A 21743-nucleotide genomic window follows, 5' to 3' on the forward strand; every position below is an offset into this window, starting at 1 on the left:
AAGGCAATGAGCTTGTGAGACTGGGGAGAGTGAACAGCCATCAATTTTGATGGATAGTCTTGTTGGAGGAGTTGAATGAGGAGGAAAGACAATGAATTCTGTTTTGTCCATGTTCAGTTTTAGAAATCGAGCAGAGAAGAAGGATGAAATAGCAGACAGACATTGTGGGATTCTGGTTAGTAGAGAGGTGATGTCAGGTCCAGAGAGGTAGATCTGCGTACCATCGGCATAGAGATATTACTGGAAGCCGTGGTCCTTTATCAGCTGTCCCAGGCCGGAGGCGTAGATGGAGAACAGCAGGGGTCCTAAAACTGAACCTTGGGGGACACCAACAGATAGGGGTCAAGATGAGGAAATGGTGTGAGAGGGAGAGACGCTGATAGTTTGGTCGGTTAGGTACGAGGAGATCCAAGATAGGGCCAAGTCTGTGATGTCCAGAGATGAGAGAATTTGTAGTAGAAGGGAATGGTCTACTGTGACAAAGGCAGAGGACAGGTCCAGGAGGAGGAGGATAGAGTAGTGTTGCTTGGCTTTTGCGGTTAGTAGGTCATTGGTGACTTTAGTTAGGGCAGTTTCGGTGGAATGATGCGGTCGGAAGCCAGATTGTAGCTGGTCAAAGAGGGAGCAGGAGGAGAGGTATGAGGACAATTCAAGATGGACATGTTGTTCCAGTAATTTTGAGGCATAGGGGAGAAGGGATATGGGGCGATAGTTTGACACAGAGGAAGGGTTAAGGGAGGGCTTTTTGAGGATGGATGTGATCAAAGCATGTTTAAAGGATGAAGGGAATACACCAGTTGTGAGTGATAGGTTGAAGAGATGGGTTAGGGTCAGGATGAGGACTGTGGTGAGATTGGGGATGAGGTGCGATGGGAGTGGATCAAGAAGGCAAGTTGTGAAATGTGATCTTGAGAGTAGAGTGGAAAGATGATCTTCTGTCATGGTGGAGAAGCTGGATTTGGAGGACGAGGGCTGAGTAGCTATGATGCGGGGCTGTGGTGATTGTGGGCCAAAGCTTGCTCTGATGTTGTCAATCTTCTGCTTGAAGAAAGAGGCAAAGTCTTCAGCTGAGATGAGAGGAGAGGGAGGTGGTGCTGGAGGACGGAGGAGAGGAGAGGGAGGTGGTGCTGGAGGATGGAGGAGAGGAGAGGGGAGGGAGGTGGTGCTGGAGGACGGAGGAGAGGAGAGGGGAGGGAGGTGGTGCTGGAGGACGGAGGAGAGGAGAGGGAGGTGGTGCTGGAGGACGGAGGAGAGGGGAGGGAGGTGGTGCTGGAGGATGGAGGAGAGAGGTGAAAGTGTTGAATAGCTGTTTAGGGTTGTGAGAGAGAAGATATGAGGGATGAGAAGTAGGTTTGTTTTGCAGCAGTGAGTGTGGACTTGAAAGTGGTGAGGGCCTGTTTGTATGTGATGAAGTGCTCAGTGTAATGAGACCTCTTCCATCTGCGCTCAGCAATTCTGAAAGCCCATCTCAATTATTTAGTCTGGCCCGTGTGTAAGGCTATGTGCGCACGTTGCGTACTAGCCCTGCAGAAATTTCTGCAGCGATCTGAAGAGCACAGGTGCGCTTCAAATCGCTGCAGAAAATGTCCGTAGAGAAAAAAAAAAAAGCCGATTCCATGCGCTCTGCCTGCAGCTCCTCCCATAGACAGAGCAGGAGCTGCCGGCAGAGCGCACGGAAGAAGTGACATGTCACTTCTTAGAACGCAGCGCTTCGGGCAGCAGCCGAAGCGCTGCGCTCTAAGACGCCACGTGCGCACGGCCCCTGCACAATCTCCATAGATTATGCAGGGGACGCAGGACGCATGCAGTTACGCTGCGCTACAAAGCGCAGCGTAACTGCATGTATTTACGCAACGTGCGCACATAGCCTAAGGGTTGCCTGTTGATTATGCAAGTTTTGGTTTGCGTGAGGGGGGGGCAGCTGATTAAAGAGCTGCAGAGATTGTAGTGATGTATAAAGTTGCAGCGGCATCTGCATCGTATAAGGAAGCAATGTCTGCAAGAGGGAAAAGGGACTGAGAAAGGGCGTGTAAATCAATGTGTTTGATATTTCTGCGAGGGTGTGAAAGTTTGTGGTGGGGGGTTGTGTGCTTGGAGAAGAGAGGGAAGAGAATGTGAGTAGGTTGTGGTCAGACAGGGGGAGAGGCGCATTAGAGAGGTTAGATAGGGAACAGAGGAAAGAGAAGATGAGGTCCAGCGTGTGGCCATCTTTCTGAATAGCTGCAGAGGACCATTGGGTGAGGCCAAAGGAGGAAGCAAGTGTTAAAAATTTAGAGACAGATGAGTGGGAAGTGTCGATGGAGATGTTGAAATCGCCCATGATGATAGTGAAGATGTCGGTGGAAAGGAAATGTAGTAGCCAGGTGGTGAAATGGTCAAAAAAAGGCGGTGACTGACCCTGGATTGTGGTAAATGACAGCCAGTTGGAGGTTGGAGGGGGAGTAGATGCGGACAGAGTGCACCTCAAAAGAGGGAAGAGTAACAGAGGGTGGTAGTGGAATTGGTGTAAAGGAGCATTTGTCGGACAGGAGCAAACCAACTCCACCTTGCTTGTTACTGGGGCGGGGGTTATTAGACAGATGGAGACCACCATAAGAAAGTGCAGCAGGAGAGGCAGCGTCAGAGGGGGTGAGCTAGGAGAGGCAGTGTCAGAGGGGGTGAGCCGGGAGAGGCAGTGTCAGAGGGGGTGAGCCAGGAGAGGCAGTGTCAGAGGGGGTGAGCCAGGAGAGGCAGTGTCAGAGGGGGTGAGCCAGGAGAGGCAGTGTAAGAGGGGGTGAGCCAGGAGAGGCAGTGCCAGAGGGGGTGAGCCAGGAGAGGCAGTGTCAGAGGGGGTGAGACAGGAGAGGCAGTGTCAGAGGGGGTGAGCCAGGAGAGGCAGTGTCTGAGGGGGTGAGCCAGGAGAGGCAGTGTCAGAGGGGGTGAGCCAGGAGAGGCAGTGTCAGAGGGGGTGAGCCAGGAGGGGCTGTGTCAGAGGGGGTGAGCCAGGAGAGGCAGCGTCAGAGGTGGTGAGCCAAGAGGGGCTGTGTCTGAGGGGGTGAGCCAAGAGGGGCTGTGTCGAGGGGGTGAGCCAGGAGAGGCAGTGTCAGAGGGGGTGAGCCAGGAGAGGCAGTGCGAGAGGGGTGAGCCAGGAGAGGCAGCGTCAGAAAGGGTGAGCCAGGAGAGGCAGTGCGAGAGGGGGTGAGCCAGGAGAGGCAGTGTCAGAGGGGGTGAGCCAGGAGAGGCAGTGCGAGAGGGGGTGAGCCAGGAGAGGCAGTGCGAGAGGGGGTCAGCCAGGAGAGGCAGTGCGAGAGGGGGTGAGCCAGGAGAGGCAGTGTCAGAAGGGATGAGCCAGGAGAGGCAGTGTCAGAGTGGGTGAGCCAGGAGGGGCTGTGTCTGAGGGGGTGAGCCAAGAGGGGCTGTGTCGAGGGGGTGAGCCAGGAGAGGCAGTGTCAGAGGGGGTGAGCCAGGAGAGGTAGTGTCAGAGGGGGTGAGCCAGGAGAGGCAGTGCGAGAGGGGTGAGCCAGGAGAGGCAGCGTCAGAAAGGGTGAGCCAGGAGAGGCAGTGCGAGAGTGGGTGAGCCAGGAGAGGCAGTGTCAGAGGGGGTGAGCCAGGAGAGGCAGTGCGAGAGGGGGTGAGCCAGGAGAGGCAGTGCGAGAGGGGGTCAGCCAGGAGAGGCAGTGCGAGAGGGGGTCAGCCAGGAGAGGCAGTGCGAGAGGGGGTCAGCCAGGAGAGGCAGTGCGAGAGGGGGTCAGCCAGGAGAGGCAGTGCGAGAGGGGTGAGCCAGGAGAGGCAGCGTCAGAAAGGGTGAGCCAGGAGAGGCAGTGCGAGAGTGGGTGAGCCAGGAGAGGCAGTGTCAGAGGGGGTGAGCCAGGAGAGGCAGTGCGAGAGGGGGTCAGCCAGGAGAGGCAGTGCGAGAGGGGGTCAGCCAGGAGAGGCAGTGCGAGAGGGGGTGAGCCAGGAGAGGCAGTGTCAGAAGGGATGAGCCAGGAGAGGCAGTGTCAGAGTGGGTGAGCCAGGAGAGGCAGTGTCTGAGGGGGTGAGCCAAGAGGGGCTGTGTCGAGGGGGTGAGCCAGGAGGGGCTGTGTCAGAGGGGGTGAGCCAGGAGAGGCAGTGTCAGAGGGGGTGAGCCAGGAGAGGCAGTGCGAGAGGGGTGAGCCAGGAGAGGCAGCGTCAGAAAGGGTGAGCCAGGAGAGGCAGTGTCAGAGGGGGTGAGCCAGGAGAGGCAGTGTCAGAGGGGGTGAGCCAGGAGAGGCAGTGCGAGAGGGGGTGAGCCAGGAGAGGCAGTGTCAGAGGGGGTGAGCCAGGAGGGGCTGTGTCAGAGTGGGTGAGCCAGGAGGGGCTGTGTCGAGGGGGTGAGCCAGGAGAGGCAGTGTCAGAGGGGGTGAGCCAGGAGAGGCTGTGTCAGAAGGGATGAGCCAGGAGAGGCAGTGCCAGAGGGGATGAGGCAGGAGAGGCAGTGTCAGAGGGGGTGAGCCAGGAGAGGCTGTGTCAGAGGGGATGAGCCAGGAGAGGTTGTGTCAGAGGGGGTGAGCCAGGAGAGGTTGTGTCAGAGGGGGTGAGCCAGGAGAGGCAGTGCCAGAGGGGGTGAGGCAGGAGAGGCAGTGTCAGAGTGGATAAGCCAGGAGAGGCAGTGTCAGAGGGGGTGAGCCAGGAGAGGCAGTGTCAGAGGGGATGAGCCAGGAGAGGTTGTGTCAGAGGGGGTGAGCCAGGAGAGGCAGTGCCAGAGGGGGTGAGGCAGGAGAGGCAGTGTCAGAGGGGATGAGCCAGGAGAGGCAGCGTCAGAGGGGGTGAGCCAGGAGAGGCAGTGTCAGAGGGGATGAGCCAGGAGAGGCAGTGTCAGAGGGGATGAGCCAGGAGAGGCAGTACCAGAGGGGGTGAGGCAGGAGAGGCAGTGTCAGAGGGGGTGAGCCAGGAGAGGCAGTGTCAGAGGGGGTGAGCCAGGAGAGGCAGTGTCAGAGGGGGTGAGCCAGGAGAGGCAGTGTCAGAGGGGGTGAGCCAGGAGAGGCAGTGTCAGAGGGGGTGAGCCAGGAGAGGCAGTGTCAGAGGGGGTGAGCCAGGAGAGGTAGTGTCAGAGGGGGTGAGCCAGGAGAGGCAGTGTCAGAGGGGGTGAGCCAGGAGAGGCAGTGTCAGAGGGGATGAGCCAGGAGAGGCAGTGCCAGAGGGGGTGAGGCAGGAGAGGCAGTGTCAGAGGGGATGAGGCAGGAGAGGTAGTGTCAGAGGGGGTGAGCCAGGAGAGGCAGCGTCAGAGGGGGTGAGCCAGGAGAGGCAGTGTCAGAGGGGGTGAGCCAGGAGAGGCAGTGTCAGAGGGGGTGAGCCAGGAGAGGTAGTGTCAGAGGGGGTGAGCCAGGAGAGGCAGCGTCAGAGGGGGTGAGCCAGGAGAGGCAGTGTCAGAGGGGATGCGCCAGGAGAGGCAGTGTCAGAGGGGATAAGCCAGGAGAGGTAGTGTCAGAGGGGGTGAGCCAGGAGGGGCAGTGTCAGAGGGGATGAGCCAGGAGAGGCAGTGTCAGAGGGGATGAGCCAGGAGAGGCTGTGTCAGAGGGGATAAGCCAGGAGAGGCAGTGTCAGAGGGGATAAGCCAGGAGAGGCAGTGTCAGAGGAGGTGAGCCAGGAGGGGCAGTGTCAGAGGGGATAAGCCAGGAGAGGCAGTGTCAGAGGGGGTGAGCCAGGAGAGGCAGTGTCAGAGGGGGTGAGCCAGGAGAGGCAGTGTCAGAGGGGGTGAGCCAGGAGAGGCAGTGTCAGAGGGGGTGAGCCAGGAGAGGCAGTGTCAGAGGGGATGAGCCAGGAGAAGCAGTGTCAGAGGGGGTGAGCCAGGAGAGGCAGTGTCAGAGGGGGTGAGCCAGGAGAGGCTGTATCAGAAGGGGTGAGCCAGGTTTCTGTGATGCCGAGGAAAGAAAGTTTATTAGTGATGAAAAGATCATGGATGTAGGAAAGTTAATTGCAGACAGAGCGAGTGTTCCATAGAGCTCCTGTTAGAGGGGCTGAGGGACCGGTGGCTGGGTGAATGGGTATGAGGTTAGAAGGGTTGCGAAAATGTGTCATAGATCATGGATAAGGGTTCGAAGTGACAATGGGGATGTGGTGAGGAGGGCCAGGATTAGGAGAGATGTCCCCAGCAGTGAGGAGAAGCTGTGAGTGTTAGTAGGTGGGAGCAGGAGAGGCCATGAGGTGGTCGTGTGTGTCTGGGGACACTGGGTGTAATGTGGAGGAAAATATCTGAGGAGAGAGTGAGATGGATGCGAAGGATGGAGGGAGAGATGGGTGGGGAGAATAGAAGGAGAGATGACCAGGTCATTATTGGGTGTAGGGATCAGAGGGGTAAGTAGAAAGTTAAGTATTATAGGGGTGAAAGTGAAGAGACACACATTGTTTAAAGTGACTATGTATCCAGTTACCTTCAGGTCCAATTCTGGTCTAATTCATTGCATCATTATATCATCATACTTATATGATGCAGACTGAAGTCTTATGCAGACTTCAGGGGAACAATTTATACACATACAAGTACAATCAGTTGTGAAGGGGTGATAACTTATCTATATCACTCAAATCAAAGCTGAGCCCAGATGTGGGATACCATAGCCAGAGTAAATGAGGGGGTCATAAAGAAAGTGGGGAGAGGGTGATGGTGGGGGCAGTTAGAAACATATTAGATTGATACAAGCAGCAGAGGAGGGAAGGAAGATCACGTATTTTGGAGATGTAGATGGAAACCCCAATGTAAGCGCTCAGCATAGAGCACAGGATAAATGTGAACTGATCCAAAATGTTCTGTACCAAGATTGTCACCAAATAGCATTCAACTAAACCCACAAAAACACAAGTCCCCACTCAGGTCTGTCATCTGGTAATGGAAATACAGGGGACTTCCACATTACTGGCAGCACAAAGGCTCTGGAAAAGAACTATAGCTCCCCCCAAAAAAGAAGTCCAGCAAAATCTGTGCTCTCAGATCTAAATGCCCCCTCTCTTCTAAGGCCCCAATGTGCCTAAAACACAGTTAGCGTCCCCATGCCTGGCATTGTTGTAGTGAGGAAAGCCTGCTAAATATACGGGGTGCATGTTACCAGAAGCACAAGCTGTGCACAATGTACGGGCACTACAATGTACTGGGCAGAACAAGGGCTTATTTGCAATTTTTAATTCTGAAAAATTCACTACGTGACACCATGGGTGGGTTCCAGAGACTAAATTGTTACTACACCCACAGTTGAACTCCCAGAGATGTGTAATTTCCAAAATGTGGTCATTTGACGTGGATTTTTTCTGTTTTGCCACTTAAGTCCACAAAATACTCAAACTAAAATAAACTAAAATACACAAAATAAAAGAAAATCTGTGCTCCAAAAATCAAATGTCGCTCCTACCCTTACGAGCCCTGTGGTGCGGACAAACAGTACTGTTTAATTACATGTGGGCTATTGCCACACTCAGGAGAAATTGTGTAACACATTATGGGGCCTTTTTTTACCTATTCCCATTGTGTAAATTGGAAATCTGGGGTTAAACAACATTTTAGTGGTAAAAATGTAATTAGTTTTTCTTCATTGCCCAACAGTATAAAATTTTGCAACACACCTGTGGTATTAATCTGCTCACTGCACCCCTGGATGAATTCATTGAGTGGTGCAGTTTGTAACACGGGGTCACTTGTGGGGGTTTCTGCTGTTCTGGCTCCTCAGGGGCTCTGCCAAATGTGACATGACACCCGCCAACCATTCCAACTAACTCTGCACTTCAATGTGGCGCTCCTTCCCTTCTTCACTTTGTTCTGTGTCTCAAAAGTAGTTTTCGTCCACATATGAGGAATCAGTGTACTCAAGAGAAATTGCACAATAAATTGTGTGGTGCATTATCTCCCGTTACATTTGTGAAAATTAAAGATTTGAGGTGAAAGCAACATTTTTGTAGTAAAAATATATTTTTGAATTTTCACAGCTCAATGTTAGAAAATTCAGTGAAGCCCCAGGGGATTCCAGGTGCTCACCAACCATCTAGAAATTTTTTTTGAGGGGTCTAGTTTCCAAAATGGGGTCACCTTTGGGGGCGCTACAATAAAGGTTTGCGTTTTATAATATATCTTGGTTGTGCTTCCCATCATTTGTGCAGTAAGTTTCTTCCCCTTCTTAATGGAGTTCCACTGTTTAGGCACCTCAGGGGGTCTCCACACTCAACATGGCATCCGGTAACAATTACAGCTAATTTTATGCTATAAAATTCAAATAGCGCCCTTCCTTTTTGAGCCCTGCCGTGCACCCAAACAGTAGATTTCCACCACACATGGGGTATCAGCGTACTCAGGAGAAATTGCACAACAAATTGTGTGGTGCATTTTCTCTTGTTACCCTTGTGAAAATGTTACATTTTGGGTTACATTAAGATTTTTGTGGGAAAAGTAAAATTTTCATTTTTTCCTTCCATATGGCTTTGGTTCTTTTGAAGCTTCTAAAGGGTTAATAAACTTATTGGATGTGGTTTTTAGCAGTATGAGGGGGCAGTTTTTAGAAAAGGGTCACTTTTGGGTATTTTCTGTCACCTCGGCCTCTCAAAGTCACTCCAAATGTGATGTGGTCCCTAAAAAAATGGTTTTGTAAATTTTGTTGGAAAAATGAGAAATTGCTGATGACCTTTGACCCCTTCTAACTTCCTAACAAAAAAAAAAGAGGTTCTGTTTCACAAATAGCGCTGATATAACGTGACATGAGGGAAATGGGATTTAGTGATTATTTTGTGATGGAATTCTCAGATTTATGGGCAAAAAAATTCAAAGTTTGAAAATTGCGACATTTTAACCAAATTTCCGATATTTTGACAAATAGACACAAAAAATATCATCCTGAATTTACTGCTAACATGAACAATACATCACGAAAAAACAACGTCAGAATCACCGGGATCTGCTGACGCGCCAGAGATATAACCTCAAAAAGGGACACTGAGCAGGGTGGAAAAAAATGGCTGGGTCATTAGGGTGAAGAGAGGCTAAGGGTGAAGGGGTTAAGTGCGACACAACCCTGGAGGTTTATGGGATGGTTTGGGCACTGCACAGTTAGGAGGCTAAAACACGAATGGACGACATTATCAACAAACAGTAATGAACATTCTCAGGGGCGGCACTTCTCAGGGGCACGAGGAGGCGGCGTAGAGAAACTGGCATTATATGGAATAAACCCAAGAGATGGGGGGGTGGGGGGGCTGGAGAAACATGAAATACTGGGCCCCACCAGGTTCACATGACCACAATGATGCTCAGTATCCGTCACCTCCATGATTAATGCCTCATACCCTGAGAATGGTGTTATTGGAGCTTTCCGTGGATTCCCCTCACCTGCTCCTCACATTCCTTCCTTCTAGACCTCATTGTCAAGGAGAAGGCCACCTATCTCCTCGAGTGTGGGCTAGAAGACAAGACCATAACCTGGACTTTTCCATCTAACAGCTGTGTAAAAGGTTCCATGAAGCAGAAGAGGAGCCTGGACCTGGCCCCCCTGATTCACCGCTGCACCGGCCTCTACACCTGCACCAGCGACCAGAACCAAAGCTACTCCCAGTACCTACTGATAGATAGAGGTGAGGACCTCATCACCCACCACCTCCAACCGGGCCATAGGTGGAGTCTGAACCATTACATGGAGATAAATGTTATTGTAGGGATCTCATCACCCATCACCTCCAACCGGGCCATAGGTGGAGTCTGAACCATTACATGGAGATAAATGTTATTGTAGGGATCTCATCACCCATCACCTCCAACCGGGCCATAGGTGGAGTCTGAACCATTACATGGAGATAAATGTTATTGTAGGGATCTCATCACCCATCACCTCCAACCGGGCCATAGGTGGAGTCTGAACCATTACATGGAGATAAATGTTATTGTAGGGATCTCGTCACCCATCACCTCCAACCGGGCCATAGGTGGAGTCTGAACCATTACATGGAGATAAATGTTATTGTAGGGATCTCATCACCCATCACCTCCAACCGGGCCATAGGTGGAGTCTGAACCATTACATGGAGATAAATGTTATTGTAGGGATCTCATCACCCATCACCTCCAACCGGGCCATAGGTGGAGTCTGAACCATTACATGGAGATAAATGTTATTGTAGGGATCTCATCACCCATCACCTCCAACCGGGCCATAGGTGGAGTCTGAACCATTACATGGAGATAAATGTTATTGTAGGGATCTCATCACCCACCACCTCCAACCGGGCCATAGGTGGAGTCTGAACCATTACATGGAGATAAATGTTATTGTAGGGATCTCATCACCCATCACCTCCAACCGGGCCATAGGTGGAGTCTGAACCATTACATGGAGATAAATGTTATTGTAGGGATCTCATCACCCACCACCTCCAACCGGGCCATAGGTGGAGTCTGAACCATTACATGGAGATAAATGTTATTGTAGGGATCTCATCACCCATCACCTCCAACCGGGCCATAGGTGGAGTCTGAACCATTACATGGAGATAAATGTTATTGTAGGGATCTCATCACCCATCACCTCCAACCGGGCCATAGGTGGAGTCTGAACCATTACATGGAGATAAATGTTATTGTAGGGATCTCATCACCCATCACCTCCAACCGGGCCATAGGTGGAGTCTGAACCATTACATGGAGATAAATGTTATTGTAGGGATCTCATCACCCATCACCTCCAACCGGGCCATAGGTGGAGTCTGAACCATTACATGGAGATAAATGTTATTGTAGGGATCTCATCACTCCTTCCTGTCCTGCTCCCTATAGGGATCATATAGTGCTCCTCACATGATCTCCTCCACAATGTTATTGTAGGGATCTCGTCAGTCCTTCCTATCCTGCACACTATAGGGATCATATAGTGCTCCTCACATGATCTCCTACACAATGTTATTGTAGGGATCTCCTCATTCCCTCCTGTCCTGCTCCCTATAGGGATCATATAGTGCTCCTCACATGATCTCCACAATATTATTGTAGGGATCTCCTCATTCCTTCCTGTCCTGCTCCCTATAGGGATCATATAGTGCTCCTCACATGATCTCCTCCACAATGTTATTGTAGGGATCTCGTCAGTCCTTCCTGTCCTGCTCCCTATAGGGATCATTTAGTGCTCCTCACATGATCTCCTACACAATGTTATTGTAGGGATCTCCTCATTCCCTCCTGTCCTGCTCCCTATAGGGATCATATAGTGCTCCTCACATGATCTCCACAATGTTATTGTAGGGATCTCCTCATTTCTTCCTGTCCTGCTCTCTATAGGGATCATATAATGCTCCAGTCATCACATGATCTCCTCCACAATGTTATTGTAGGGATCTCGTCAGTCCTTCGTGTCCCACTCTCTACAGGGATCATATAGTGCTCTTCACATTATCTCCTCCAGAATGTTATTGTAGGGATCTCATCTATCTTTCCACACTTCCAATAGGACACGGTCCCTTGTCCTTCTCTTGCTCTCTGGATTCATACACCAGACGTGTTCTGCAATGTTCACTGGCTGAAGAACTCACTTACCCAAGTCTAGTGAGAGTAAAGGCCAACAGGTAAGTTCTCCTCCATGATCACATGGATCCAGTGTTTGGACCCCATTATCAACCTTCTCTCAGGTTAAACATTCAGTTATTTCTCCGACAGCTCCAATATGGACCATGACTGGAAGGAGATGAAGATCTCAGGGGATCAGCTCCTTGTGTTCGACGTTCCTCTTCCTGATTTCTGTTTTTTTGAGGAGCAGGTGCATCCCATTAATGTGTCCATCGAGATCATGGCAGATGGTGAATATAGGACAGGACACAAATCCATCTACATCCGAGATGTCGGTGAGTAAGAGAAAAGAACGGATCTGTTGAAATGTTAATTCTTTGAATTTTTCCAATAAGTTCAATTTGTGTCAAGTCACAAATCTAAAAAATGTCTAATTGTCTGAAAAATTTGTGTAGAGGAACGTGGCCTCCTCTGGAGGGTGAATGTGTCGCCCTGGGCAAGCCAGGGGACACAGGTCACACACCACCACACCCCACATCCCAGGTAGACACATCTAAGCTGAACCAGAAATCCTTGTTGCCTTCTTCCAGAGGCTGATGATCCACACCAGGGGGTGGGCCAGGCGGTTGGCTCCGCCCACCGAGGAGGTCACAGCTATGGAGGCAGGAAGTACCAGGCAGTGAAGTCAGGGAGGAGGAAGTGGAAGGAGTGGAGGAGTAGCCCAGTGTGGCTAAAGTAAACAGCTAAGTGACAGAAAAGAAGGAAAAGTGGTAAAGGAGGAAAGCAAGAGTGGTGACAGTGAGAGAGAAGCCTGAAGGTCCAGCTTTGTGCAGGGCAAGCCAGCAAGGTCAGCAACGGCGGTGACTGTCTGGAGGGACAGTTCGGACGTTCCTGGAAGGACCCCATTGGCTGTGTGCCCGGTGGTCTGGAGCAGTGTTCCGAAGGACAGTCAGCACCAGGGCAGGGGCCTCTCGGACCCCGGCAAGGCTAGGAGTCGCCAAATTTGCCGAATCCGTCAGTGAAGGGGACGTAGATTCCCCCAACAACCAAGTCCCGATTGAAGGCAACAGCTCAACCTGTACAACAGAGACACCGCCACCGCCAGGGCACCAGTCTCTGAGGGCCAGCGCCTGCGGGCAAAGTGTAGTGCTCCTCCGGCCCAGCTTGAAGCCGGGGAGCGGGTTACCGGTGGGGACCCATCGCAACCAACCGTACACACAGGTGCAAGGAAGAGGGACATCACCGTCACCTACCGGGAAAGCAAAAGCAGCCGTCCGTGGGACCGTCTTACCAGCCGTTTGGTTTACCGTAAAAACTGTGTCCACGTCTCAGGCTGAGTGAGTACCACAGTGCCGCAAGGCACAGCGCTGCCCCCACGTCCCTGCGCCCACCAGGCCCTGCACCTCCCAAGCCATCACCGGGCCCCGGGATCACCAACCCCTACCCACGGAGGGGCAACACAACACCTAGCTGCTCCCCTTCACCATCCCCGGGATCCCCGCATTGAGCAGCGGTGGTGCTACACATCACCACAACCGTGGGTGGCGTCACGGACATTATCCCAACACCCCAAACCCCCCTTTCACTCACGGGCGAGGAGCGCCGCTCGAGTAACCCCCGGGATCCGGCCCACGGCTCGAGCCACCACTGAGCAGCCGGACCCGAGCAGAAGGGGTGAGCGCGGTGTGCTGACACCCTCCTCCCCGCCCGCGACATGTCCACCACATCCGAGCTTTGTAATGGAAGCGGCCATTTAATGTTACCTGGTTCAGGGAAAGCGATGGCAAGCGGTGGGGACCAGCTGCTGCCAGGCCAATTATATTGTATCAACAGCTACCAAATCATGATGGGGAGGGAAGATGCAGGCACCACTGATGGTTATAGACTGGTGGTGCAAGTGGAAGAGGCCATGGCATTGTCATGGCTGGAGGCAACTAGGACTAATAAATGACCCCCTTTTTAGGGGGTTGGGGGGAGATGCAGGCACCACTGATGGTTATTGACTGGTGGTGCAAGTCTACCGCCCCGGGGCTTGGCCAGCTGCCGAGCCACTCGGATCCTTGCTCGTCGGTGGGTGGCTCGAGCTCCTCACGGACCCGGGTGTCACGTCGCTCTGAAAGGGGGTTGGCGCTACACGTAGGGACTTCGGTGGGGGGTCCACATCCGGAGCTGCGGTCGTTTGTAGGGGATTTGAGTTTGTGACGCCACCCACGGGTTGTGGTGAATGGATCGACACCACCGCTGCCGTTGACTAGGCTCCCGGGGACGGTGTTGCTCAGCTTGGTGTTGACCCCTCCGTGGGTAGGGGGATGATGGTCCCGGGGGCCCGAGGGATGTGCTGAGGCGGGGGAATGGATGCGTGTTGGGGTGTCGGTGCGGTGCGGCGCGGTGCGCGGCCCGAAGGCACTGTTGTACTCACTATTACAAACACGCTGGAGTCTCTGGTAAAGTAAACAAGATGGTGAACAATGCCCGCAGCCAGCTGCAGTTTTCCTCTTATCAGGTTGGTGTTTTCCGCCTTTCTCCTGCACCTTACTTATGTAGAAAATGTCGACTCCTATGTCTGAGCAACGGTAGTCCGTTCTCCGGCTTGGTATGTGCCGGTAGAGCCCTCTTTGCCTGCAGATGCTGGCCCCTCAGGTCTCTATGCCTGGGTGGTGGCGTTACCCTAATGGTTGGGCTGTTGTCTTCAGTCGGGTGTTAGGTGGGATAGGTCCTTAAGTCCAGTCCTCAATCAGTTTCTGGGCCTCGTAACGGGTCTGAGTACCCCACCTGGTGCTCCGGTTTCCAAACGATTCTCCGGTTCGATATTGGTGGGCCACCACCCGTCCCTGGTCCCTACGGTTCCACCGGCTGTAATTCCAGCTCCTGCAGGCGGCCACCACCATCTGCCTCCTTGCCAGAGGTGACTGGGCTCCATCCCAGACACCTGGTGTAGACTATGGCAGACCTAGACACAGGTCTGCCCTTGAACTTCACTCGACTCCACTGTCAAGACTAGACTCTACTCGACTCTGCTCCCCACGGGGAACTACTCTGTTTTTCCCACCTCAGGGCCTGGGAACTCCTTGGTGGGCGGAGCCAACCACCTGGCTCCACCCCCCTGGTGTGAACATCAAACCTGGAGGGAGGTGACAAAGGTTTTGTAGTTTGGCTGCTGTCACCTTACTAAAAGGGGGGGGGGGGGGTGTGCATGGGACTACTCGTGACAACCTGGCTAGTCCAGGGCGTCACACAAGTGGAAGAGGCCATGACATTGTCATGGCTGGAGGAAACTAGGACTAATAAATTATCCCCTTTTTAGGGGTTGGGGGAGATGCAGGCACCACTGATGGTTATAGACTGGTGGTGCAAGTGGAAGAGGCCATGGCGTTGTCTTGGTTGGAGGCAACTAGGACTAATAAATGATCCCTTCTTCTATGGCCACCACTGGTTTTCTAATAAAAAAAATAGACAATTAAAAAGGGTTTTTCTGAAACTGTCCAAAAACGATTCGCTTATATTCTGGAGACAAAACAGGAGTCCTGTACTCGGAGTGATGAAACCACGGTTGTCATTAACCCTTTCAGAGAATTAGTGCTATTTTGGGCATGGTCTCGTATTTGTATATCCTGCAGAGAGTGCGTTTACCATGGAAGATTTCTGTGTATTATGGTGTAGGATGGCTTCTGTCGGGGCTGCCCTAGCTGGCAGTGACTTGCCCCTCACCTCTTCGCCTGCCCCGTCCTGTGTATTGAGCTGCAGTTACGCACCTTCAGGCCATCCACAGTCTCAGCTTGGTCAAATGCTCTTCTCTTCGGTGTTGTAGTCAGGTTTCTGTGTATTATGGTGTAGGATGGCTTCTGTCGGGGCTGCCCTAGCTGGCAGTGAATTGCCCCTCACCTCGTCGCCTGCCCCGTCCTGTCTATCGAGCTGCCCCTGCTGCAGTCACGCACCTTCAGGCCATCCACAGTCTCAGCTTGGTCGAATGCTCTTCTCTTCGGTGTTGTAGTCAGTTTCTGTGTATTATGGTGTAGGATGGCTTCTGTCGGGGCTGCCCTTGCTGGCAGTGACTTGCCCCTCACCACTTCGCCTGCCCCGTCCTGTGTATTGAGCTGCAGTCACGCACCTTCAGGCCATCCACAGTCTTAGCTTGGTCGAATGTTCTTCTCTTCGGTGTTGTAGTCAGTTTCTGTGTATTATGGTGTAGGATGGCTTCTGTCGGGGCTGCCCTAGCTGGCAGTGAATTGCCCCTCACCTCGTCGCCTGCCCCGTCCTGTCTATCGAGCTGCCCCTGCTGCAGTCACACACCTTCAGGCCATCCACAGTCTCAGCTTGGTCGAATGTTCTTCTCTTCGGTGTTGTAGTCAGGTTTCTGGTTTCTGGTTTTGTAGTGGTGCCCAGGGCCCCGGAGAACCTGTCTGTCGCCAATGAGAAGATCGTGTGGTCAAACCCATCTTGGACCAGTCATCCGTCCTTCTTCCGTCTGCTGTTCGAGCTGCAGATCAACTATCGAAACAACACTGATGTGAGTAAAATATTCATGTGTGAGTGACCGTGACGTGAGTGGGAGTCACCAAGACGGAGTATGGACAATACAAGAGCCTCCTCCAAAAGAAATTATGTCTCGGGAACTGTCCACACGTGACGATAATCCCGGGGTCTTCACCAGGTCCAACCTTCTCCCCAGATTGTAAAATTGTGACCAGTTTCCACATCTCCATCAGGTTCACTTTGTCACCAAGTTTTAGATTGCAGAAGAGCTCACACGTTATTGAGATTCCACATCCTCACATGACGCCGCGTGTGCAGCTTCTACCTGTAGCCAGATTCCCCCTCATCACCAGCAGCGGGTCTTTCGGGACTCGCGTCACATTGGCTGCAAGGCTCACAATTACCGGGCGCTAATAAGGCACAGGAAGAAGTGTATGATGGCTTCATATTACAAGCCGGATTCCAGGGAATCAGTCAACAGGATTTTTTTGCTATGTCATCTGACAGCAACATAATGTAGGGGATGAGACCCTGATTCCAGTGATATGTCACTTACTAGGCTGCTTGGTGCAGTTTTGATAAAATCCCTGATCTAAATGGTTTATAATCCCTTCCAAACCCCTGACTGCAGCTTCCTGTGTATATCCCCGCCCACACTCCTGACTGCAGCTTCCTGTGTATAACCCTGCCCACACCCATGACTGCAGCTTCCTGTGTATAACCCCGCCCATACCCCTGACTGCAGCTTCCTGTGTATAACCCCGCCCATACCCCTGACTGGCAGCTTCCTGTGTATAACCCCGCCCACACCCCTGACTGCAGCTTCCTGTGTATAACCCCGCCCACACCCCTGACTGGCAGCTTCCTGTGTATAACCCCGCCAACACCCCTAACTGCAGCTTCCTGTGTATAACCTCGCCCATACCCCTGACTGGCAGCTTCCTGTGTATAACCCCAGCCACACCCCTGACTGCAGCTTCCTGTGTATAACCCCGCCCACACCCCTGACTGGCAGCTTCCTGTGTATATCCCCGCCCACACTCCTGACTGCAGCTTCCTGTGTATAACCCTGCCCACACCCATCACTGCAGCTTCCTGTGTATAACCCCGCCCATACCCCTGACTGCAGCTTCCTGTGTATAACCCCGCCCATACCCCTGACTGGCAGCTTCCTGTGTATAACCCCGCCCACACCCCTGACTGCAGCTTCCTGTGTATAACCCCGCCCACTCCCCTGACTGGCAGCTTCCTGTGTATAACCCCGCCAACACCCCTAACTGCAGCTTCCTGTGTATAACCTCGCCCATACCCCTGACTGGCAGCTTCCTGTGTATAACCCCAGCCACACCCCTGACTGACAGCTTCCTGTGTATAACCCCGCCCACACCCCTGACTGGCAGCTTCCTGTGTATAACCCCGCCCACACCCCTGACTGGCAGCTTCCTGTGTATAACCCCGCCCACACCCCTGACTGCAGCTTCCTGTGAATAACCCCGCCCATACCCCTGACTGGCAGCTTCCTGTGTATAACCCCAGCCACACCCCTGACTGACAGCTTCCTGTGTATAACCCCGCCCACACACCTGACTGGCAGCTTCCTGTGTATAACCCCGCCCATACCCCTGACTGGCAGCTTCCTGTGTATAACCCCAACCACACCCCTGACTGGCAGCTTCCTGTGTATAACCCCACCCACATCCCTGACTTTCAGCTTCCTGTGTATAACCCCGCCCACACGCCTGACTGGCAGCTTCCTGTGTATAACCGCACCCACACCCCTGACTGGCAGCTTCCTGTGTATAACCCCAGCCACACCCCTGACTGGCAGCTTCCTGTGTATAACCCCACCCACACCCCTGACTGCAGCTTCCTGTGTACAACAGCGCCCACACCCCTGACTGGCAGCTTCCTGTGTATAACCCCAGCCACACCCCTGACTGGCAGCTTCCTGTGTATAACCCCAGCCACACCCCTGACTGGCAGCTTCCTGTGTATAACCCCAGCCACACCCCTGACTGACAGCTTCCTGTGTATAACCCCGCCCACACCCCTCCTGACTGGCAGCTTCCTGTGTACAACTCTGCCCACTCCCCTGACTGGCAGCTTCCTGTGTATAACCCCACCCACACCCCTGACTGGCAGCTTCCTGTGTACAACCCCAGCCACACCCCTGACTGGCAGCTTCCTATATATAAGCCCACCCACATCCCTGACTGACAGCTTCCTGTGCATAACCCTAGCCACACCCCTGAGTGACAGCTTCCTGTGTATAACCCCGCCCACACACCTGACTGGCAGCTTCCTGTGTATAACCCCGCCCATACCCCTGACTGGCAGCTTCCTGTGTATAACCCCAGCCACACCCCTGACTGGTAGCTTCCTGTATATAACCCCACCCACATCCCTGATTGACAGCTTCCTGTGTATAACCCCAACCACACACCTGACTGGCAGCTTCCTGTGTATAACTGCACCCACACCCCTGACTGGCAGCTTCATGTGTATAACCCCAGCCACACCCCTGACTGGCAGCTTCCTGTGTATAACCCCACCAACACCCCTGACTGCAGCTTCCTGTATATAACCCTAGCCACACCCCTGACTGGCAGCTTCCTGTGTATAACCCCGCCCACATCCCTGACAGCTTCCTGTGTATAACCCCGCCCACACCCCTGACAGCTTCCTGTATATAACCCCAGCCACACCCATGACTGGCAGCTTCCTATATATAACCCCACCCACATCCCTGACTGACAGCTTCCTGTGTATAACCCTGCCCACACCCCTGACTGGCAGCTTCCTGTGTATAACCGCACCCACACCCCTGACTGGCAGCTTCTTGTGTATAACCCCAGCCACACCCCTGACTGGCAGCTTCCTGTGTATAACCCTGCTCACAAGCCTGACTGGCAGCTTCCTGTGTATAACCCCGCCAACATCCCTGATTGGCAGCTTCCTGTGTATATTCCTGTGCACACCCCTGACTGGCAGCTTCCTGTGTATAACCCCACCCACACTCCTGACTGCAGCTTCCTGTATATAAACCCACCCCCACCCCTGACTAGCAGCTTCCTGTATATAACCCCGCCCACACCCCTGACTGGCAGCTTCCTGTGTATAACCCCACCCACACCCCTCCTGACTGGCCGCTTCCTGTGTACAACTCTGCCCACTCCCCTGACTGGCAGCTTCCTGTGTATAAACCCACCCTCATCCCTGACTGACAGCTTCCTGTGTATAACCCCGCCTACACCCCTGACTCGCAGCTTCCTGTGTATAACCGCACCCACACCGCTGACTGGCAGCTTCCTGTGTATAACCCCAGCCACACCCCTGACTGGCAGCTTCCTGTGTATAACCCCAGCCACACCCCTGATTGGCAGCTTCCTGTGTATAACCCTGCTCACACTCCTCCTGACTGGAAGCTTCCTGTGTATAACCCCGCCCACATCCCTGACTGACAGCTTCCTGTGTATAACCCCGCCCATACCCCTGATTGCAGCTTCCTGTGTATATTCCTGTGCACACCCCTGACTGGCAGCTTCCTGTGTATAACCCCACCCACACTCCTGACTGCAGCTTCCTGTGTATAACCCAACCCCCACCCCTGACTGGCAGCTTCCTGTATATAACCCTGCTCACACCCCTAACTGGCATCTTCCTGTGTATAACCACACCCACACCCCTCCTGACTGGCAGCTTCCTGTGTACAACTCTGCCCACTCCCCTGACTGGCAGCTTCCTGTGTATAACCCCGCCCACACCCCTAACTGGCAGTTTCCTGTGTATAACCCCACCCACACCCCTGACTGGCAGCTTCCTGTGTATAACCCCAGCCACACCCCTGACTGGCAGCTTCCTGTATATAACCCCAACCACATCCCTGACTGACAGCTTCCTGTGTATAACCCCGCCCACACCCCTGACTAGCAGCTTCCTGTGCATAACCGCACCCACACCCCTGACTGGCAGCTTCCTGTGTATAACCCCAGCCACACCCCTGACTGGCAGCTTCCTGTGTATAACCCCAGCCACACCCCTGATTGGCTGCTTCCTGTGTATAACCCTGCTCACAAGACTGACTGGCAGCTTCCTGTGTATAACCCCGCCCACATCCCTGACTGACAGCTTCCTGTGTATAACCCCGCCCATACCCCTGATTGGCAGCTTCCTGTGTATATTCCTGTGCACACCCCTGACTGGAAGCTTCCTGTGTATAACCACACCCACACTCCTGACTGCAGCTTCCTGTGTATAACCCAACCCCCACCCGTGACTGGCAGCTTCCTGTATATAACCCCGCCCACTCCCCTGACTGGCAGCTTCCTGTGTATAAACCCGCCCACACCCCTGACTGGCAGTTTCTTGTGTATAACCCCACCCACACCCCTGACTGGCAGCTTCCTGTGTATAACCCCTTCCACACCCGTCTTCCACACCTGTGACTGTCAGCTTCCTGTGTATAACCCCGCCCACACCCCTGACTGTCAGCTTCCTGTGTACAACCCCACCCACACCCCTGACTGGCAGCTTCTTGTGTACAACCCTGCCCACACCCCTGACTGGCAGCTTCCTGTGTATAACCCCACCCACACCCCTGACTGGCAGCTTCCTGTGTACAACACCGCCCACACCCCTGACTGGCAGCTTCCTGTGTATAACCCCGTCCACACCCCTGACTGGCAGCTTCCTGTGTATAACCCCAGCCACACCCCTGACTGGCAGCTTCCTGTGTATAACCCCACCCACACCCTTGACTGGCAGCTTCCTGTGTATAACCCCGCCCACACCCCTGACTGGCAGCTTCCTGTGTATAACCCCAACCACACCCCTGACTGGCAGCTTCCTGTGTATAACCCCAGCCACACCCCTGACTGGCAGCTTCCTGTATATAACCCCGCCCACATCCCTGACTGACAGCTTCCTGTGTATAACCCCGCCCACACCCCTGACTAGCAGCTTCCTGTGTATAACCGCACCCACACCCCTGACTGGCAGCTTCCTGTGTATAACCCCAGCCACACCCCTGACTGGCAGCTTCCTGTGTATAACCCCAGCCACACCCCTGACTGGCAGCTTCCTGTGTATAACCCTGCTCACAAGACTGACTGGCAGCTTCCTGTGTATAACCCCGCCCACATCCCTGATTGGCAGCTTCCTGTGTATATTCCTGTGCACACCCCTGACTGGCAGCTTCCTGTGTATAACCCAACCCCCACCCCTGACTGGCAGCTTCCTGTGTATAACCCAACCCCCACCCCTGACTGGCAGCTTCCTGTGTATAACCACACCCACACCCCTCCTGACTGGCAGCTTCCTGTGTATAACTGCACCCACACCCCTGACTGGCAGCTTCATGTGTATAACCCCAGCCACACCCCTGACTGGCAGCTTCCTGTGTATAACCCCGCCCACATCCCTGACAGCTTCCTGTGTATAACCCCGCCCACACCCCTCCTGACTGGCAGCTTCCTGTGTACAACTCTGCCTACTCCCCTGACTGGCAGCTTCCTGTGTATAACCCCAGCCACACCCCTGACTGGCAGCTTCCTATATATAACCCCACCCACATTCCTGACTGACAGCTTCCTGTGTATAACCCTGCCCACACCCCTGACTGGCAGCTTCCTGTGTATAACCGCACCCACACCCCTGACTGGCAGCTTCTTGTGTATAACCCCAGACACACCCCTGACTGGCAGCTTCCTGTGTATAACCCTGCTCACAAGCCTGACTGGCAGCTTCCTGTGTATAACCCCGCCCACATCCCTGATTGGCAGCTTCCTGTGTATAACCCCGCCCACAC

At 53.5% G+C, this 21743-nt stretch overlaps 1 protein-coding gene across 1 annotated transcript in view; it reads left to right on the forward strand.

Annotated features, from left to right (window-relative positions):
* The first annotated feature begins 9380 nt into the window (after nt 1–9380).
* LOC142260640 (interleukin-12 subunit beta-like) overlaps nt 9381–21743 on the forward strand; it is a 50574-nt gene continuing 38211 nt past the window's right edge. Inside the window, exons 1-4 of the mRNA XM_075332030.1 lie at nt 9381–9546; nt 11409–11523; nt 11615–11799; nt 15838–15971. Coding sequence (XP_075188145.1) covers nt 9432–9546; nt 11409–11523; nt 11615–11799; nt 15838–15971 — 549 coding nt within the window. The 5' untranslated portion in view covers nt 9381–9431. The remainder of the gene's footprint in view (nt 9547–11408; nt 11524–11614; nt 11800–15837; nt 15972–21743) is intronic.

The sequence above is a fragment of the Anomaloglossus baeobatrachus genome, unplaced genomic scaffold (assembly GCF_048569485.1).
Source record: "Anomaloglossus baeobatrachus isolate aAnoBae1 unplaced genomic scaffold, aAnoBae1.hap1 Scaffold_149, whole genome shotgun sequence".
Classification (NCBI taxonomy): domain Eukaryota; kingdom Metazoa; phylum Chordata; class Amphibia; order Anura; family Aromobatidae; genus Anomaloglossus; species Anomaloglossus baeobatrachus.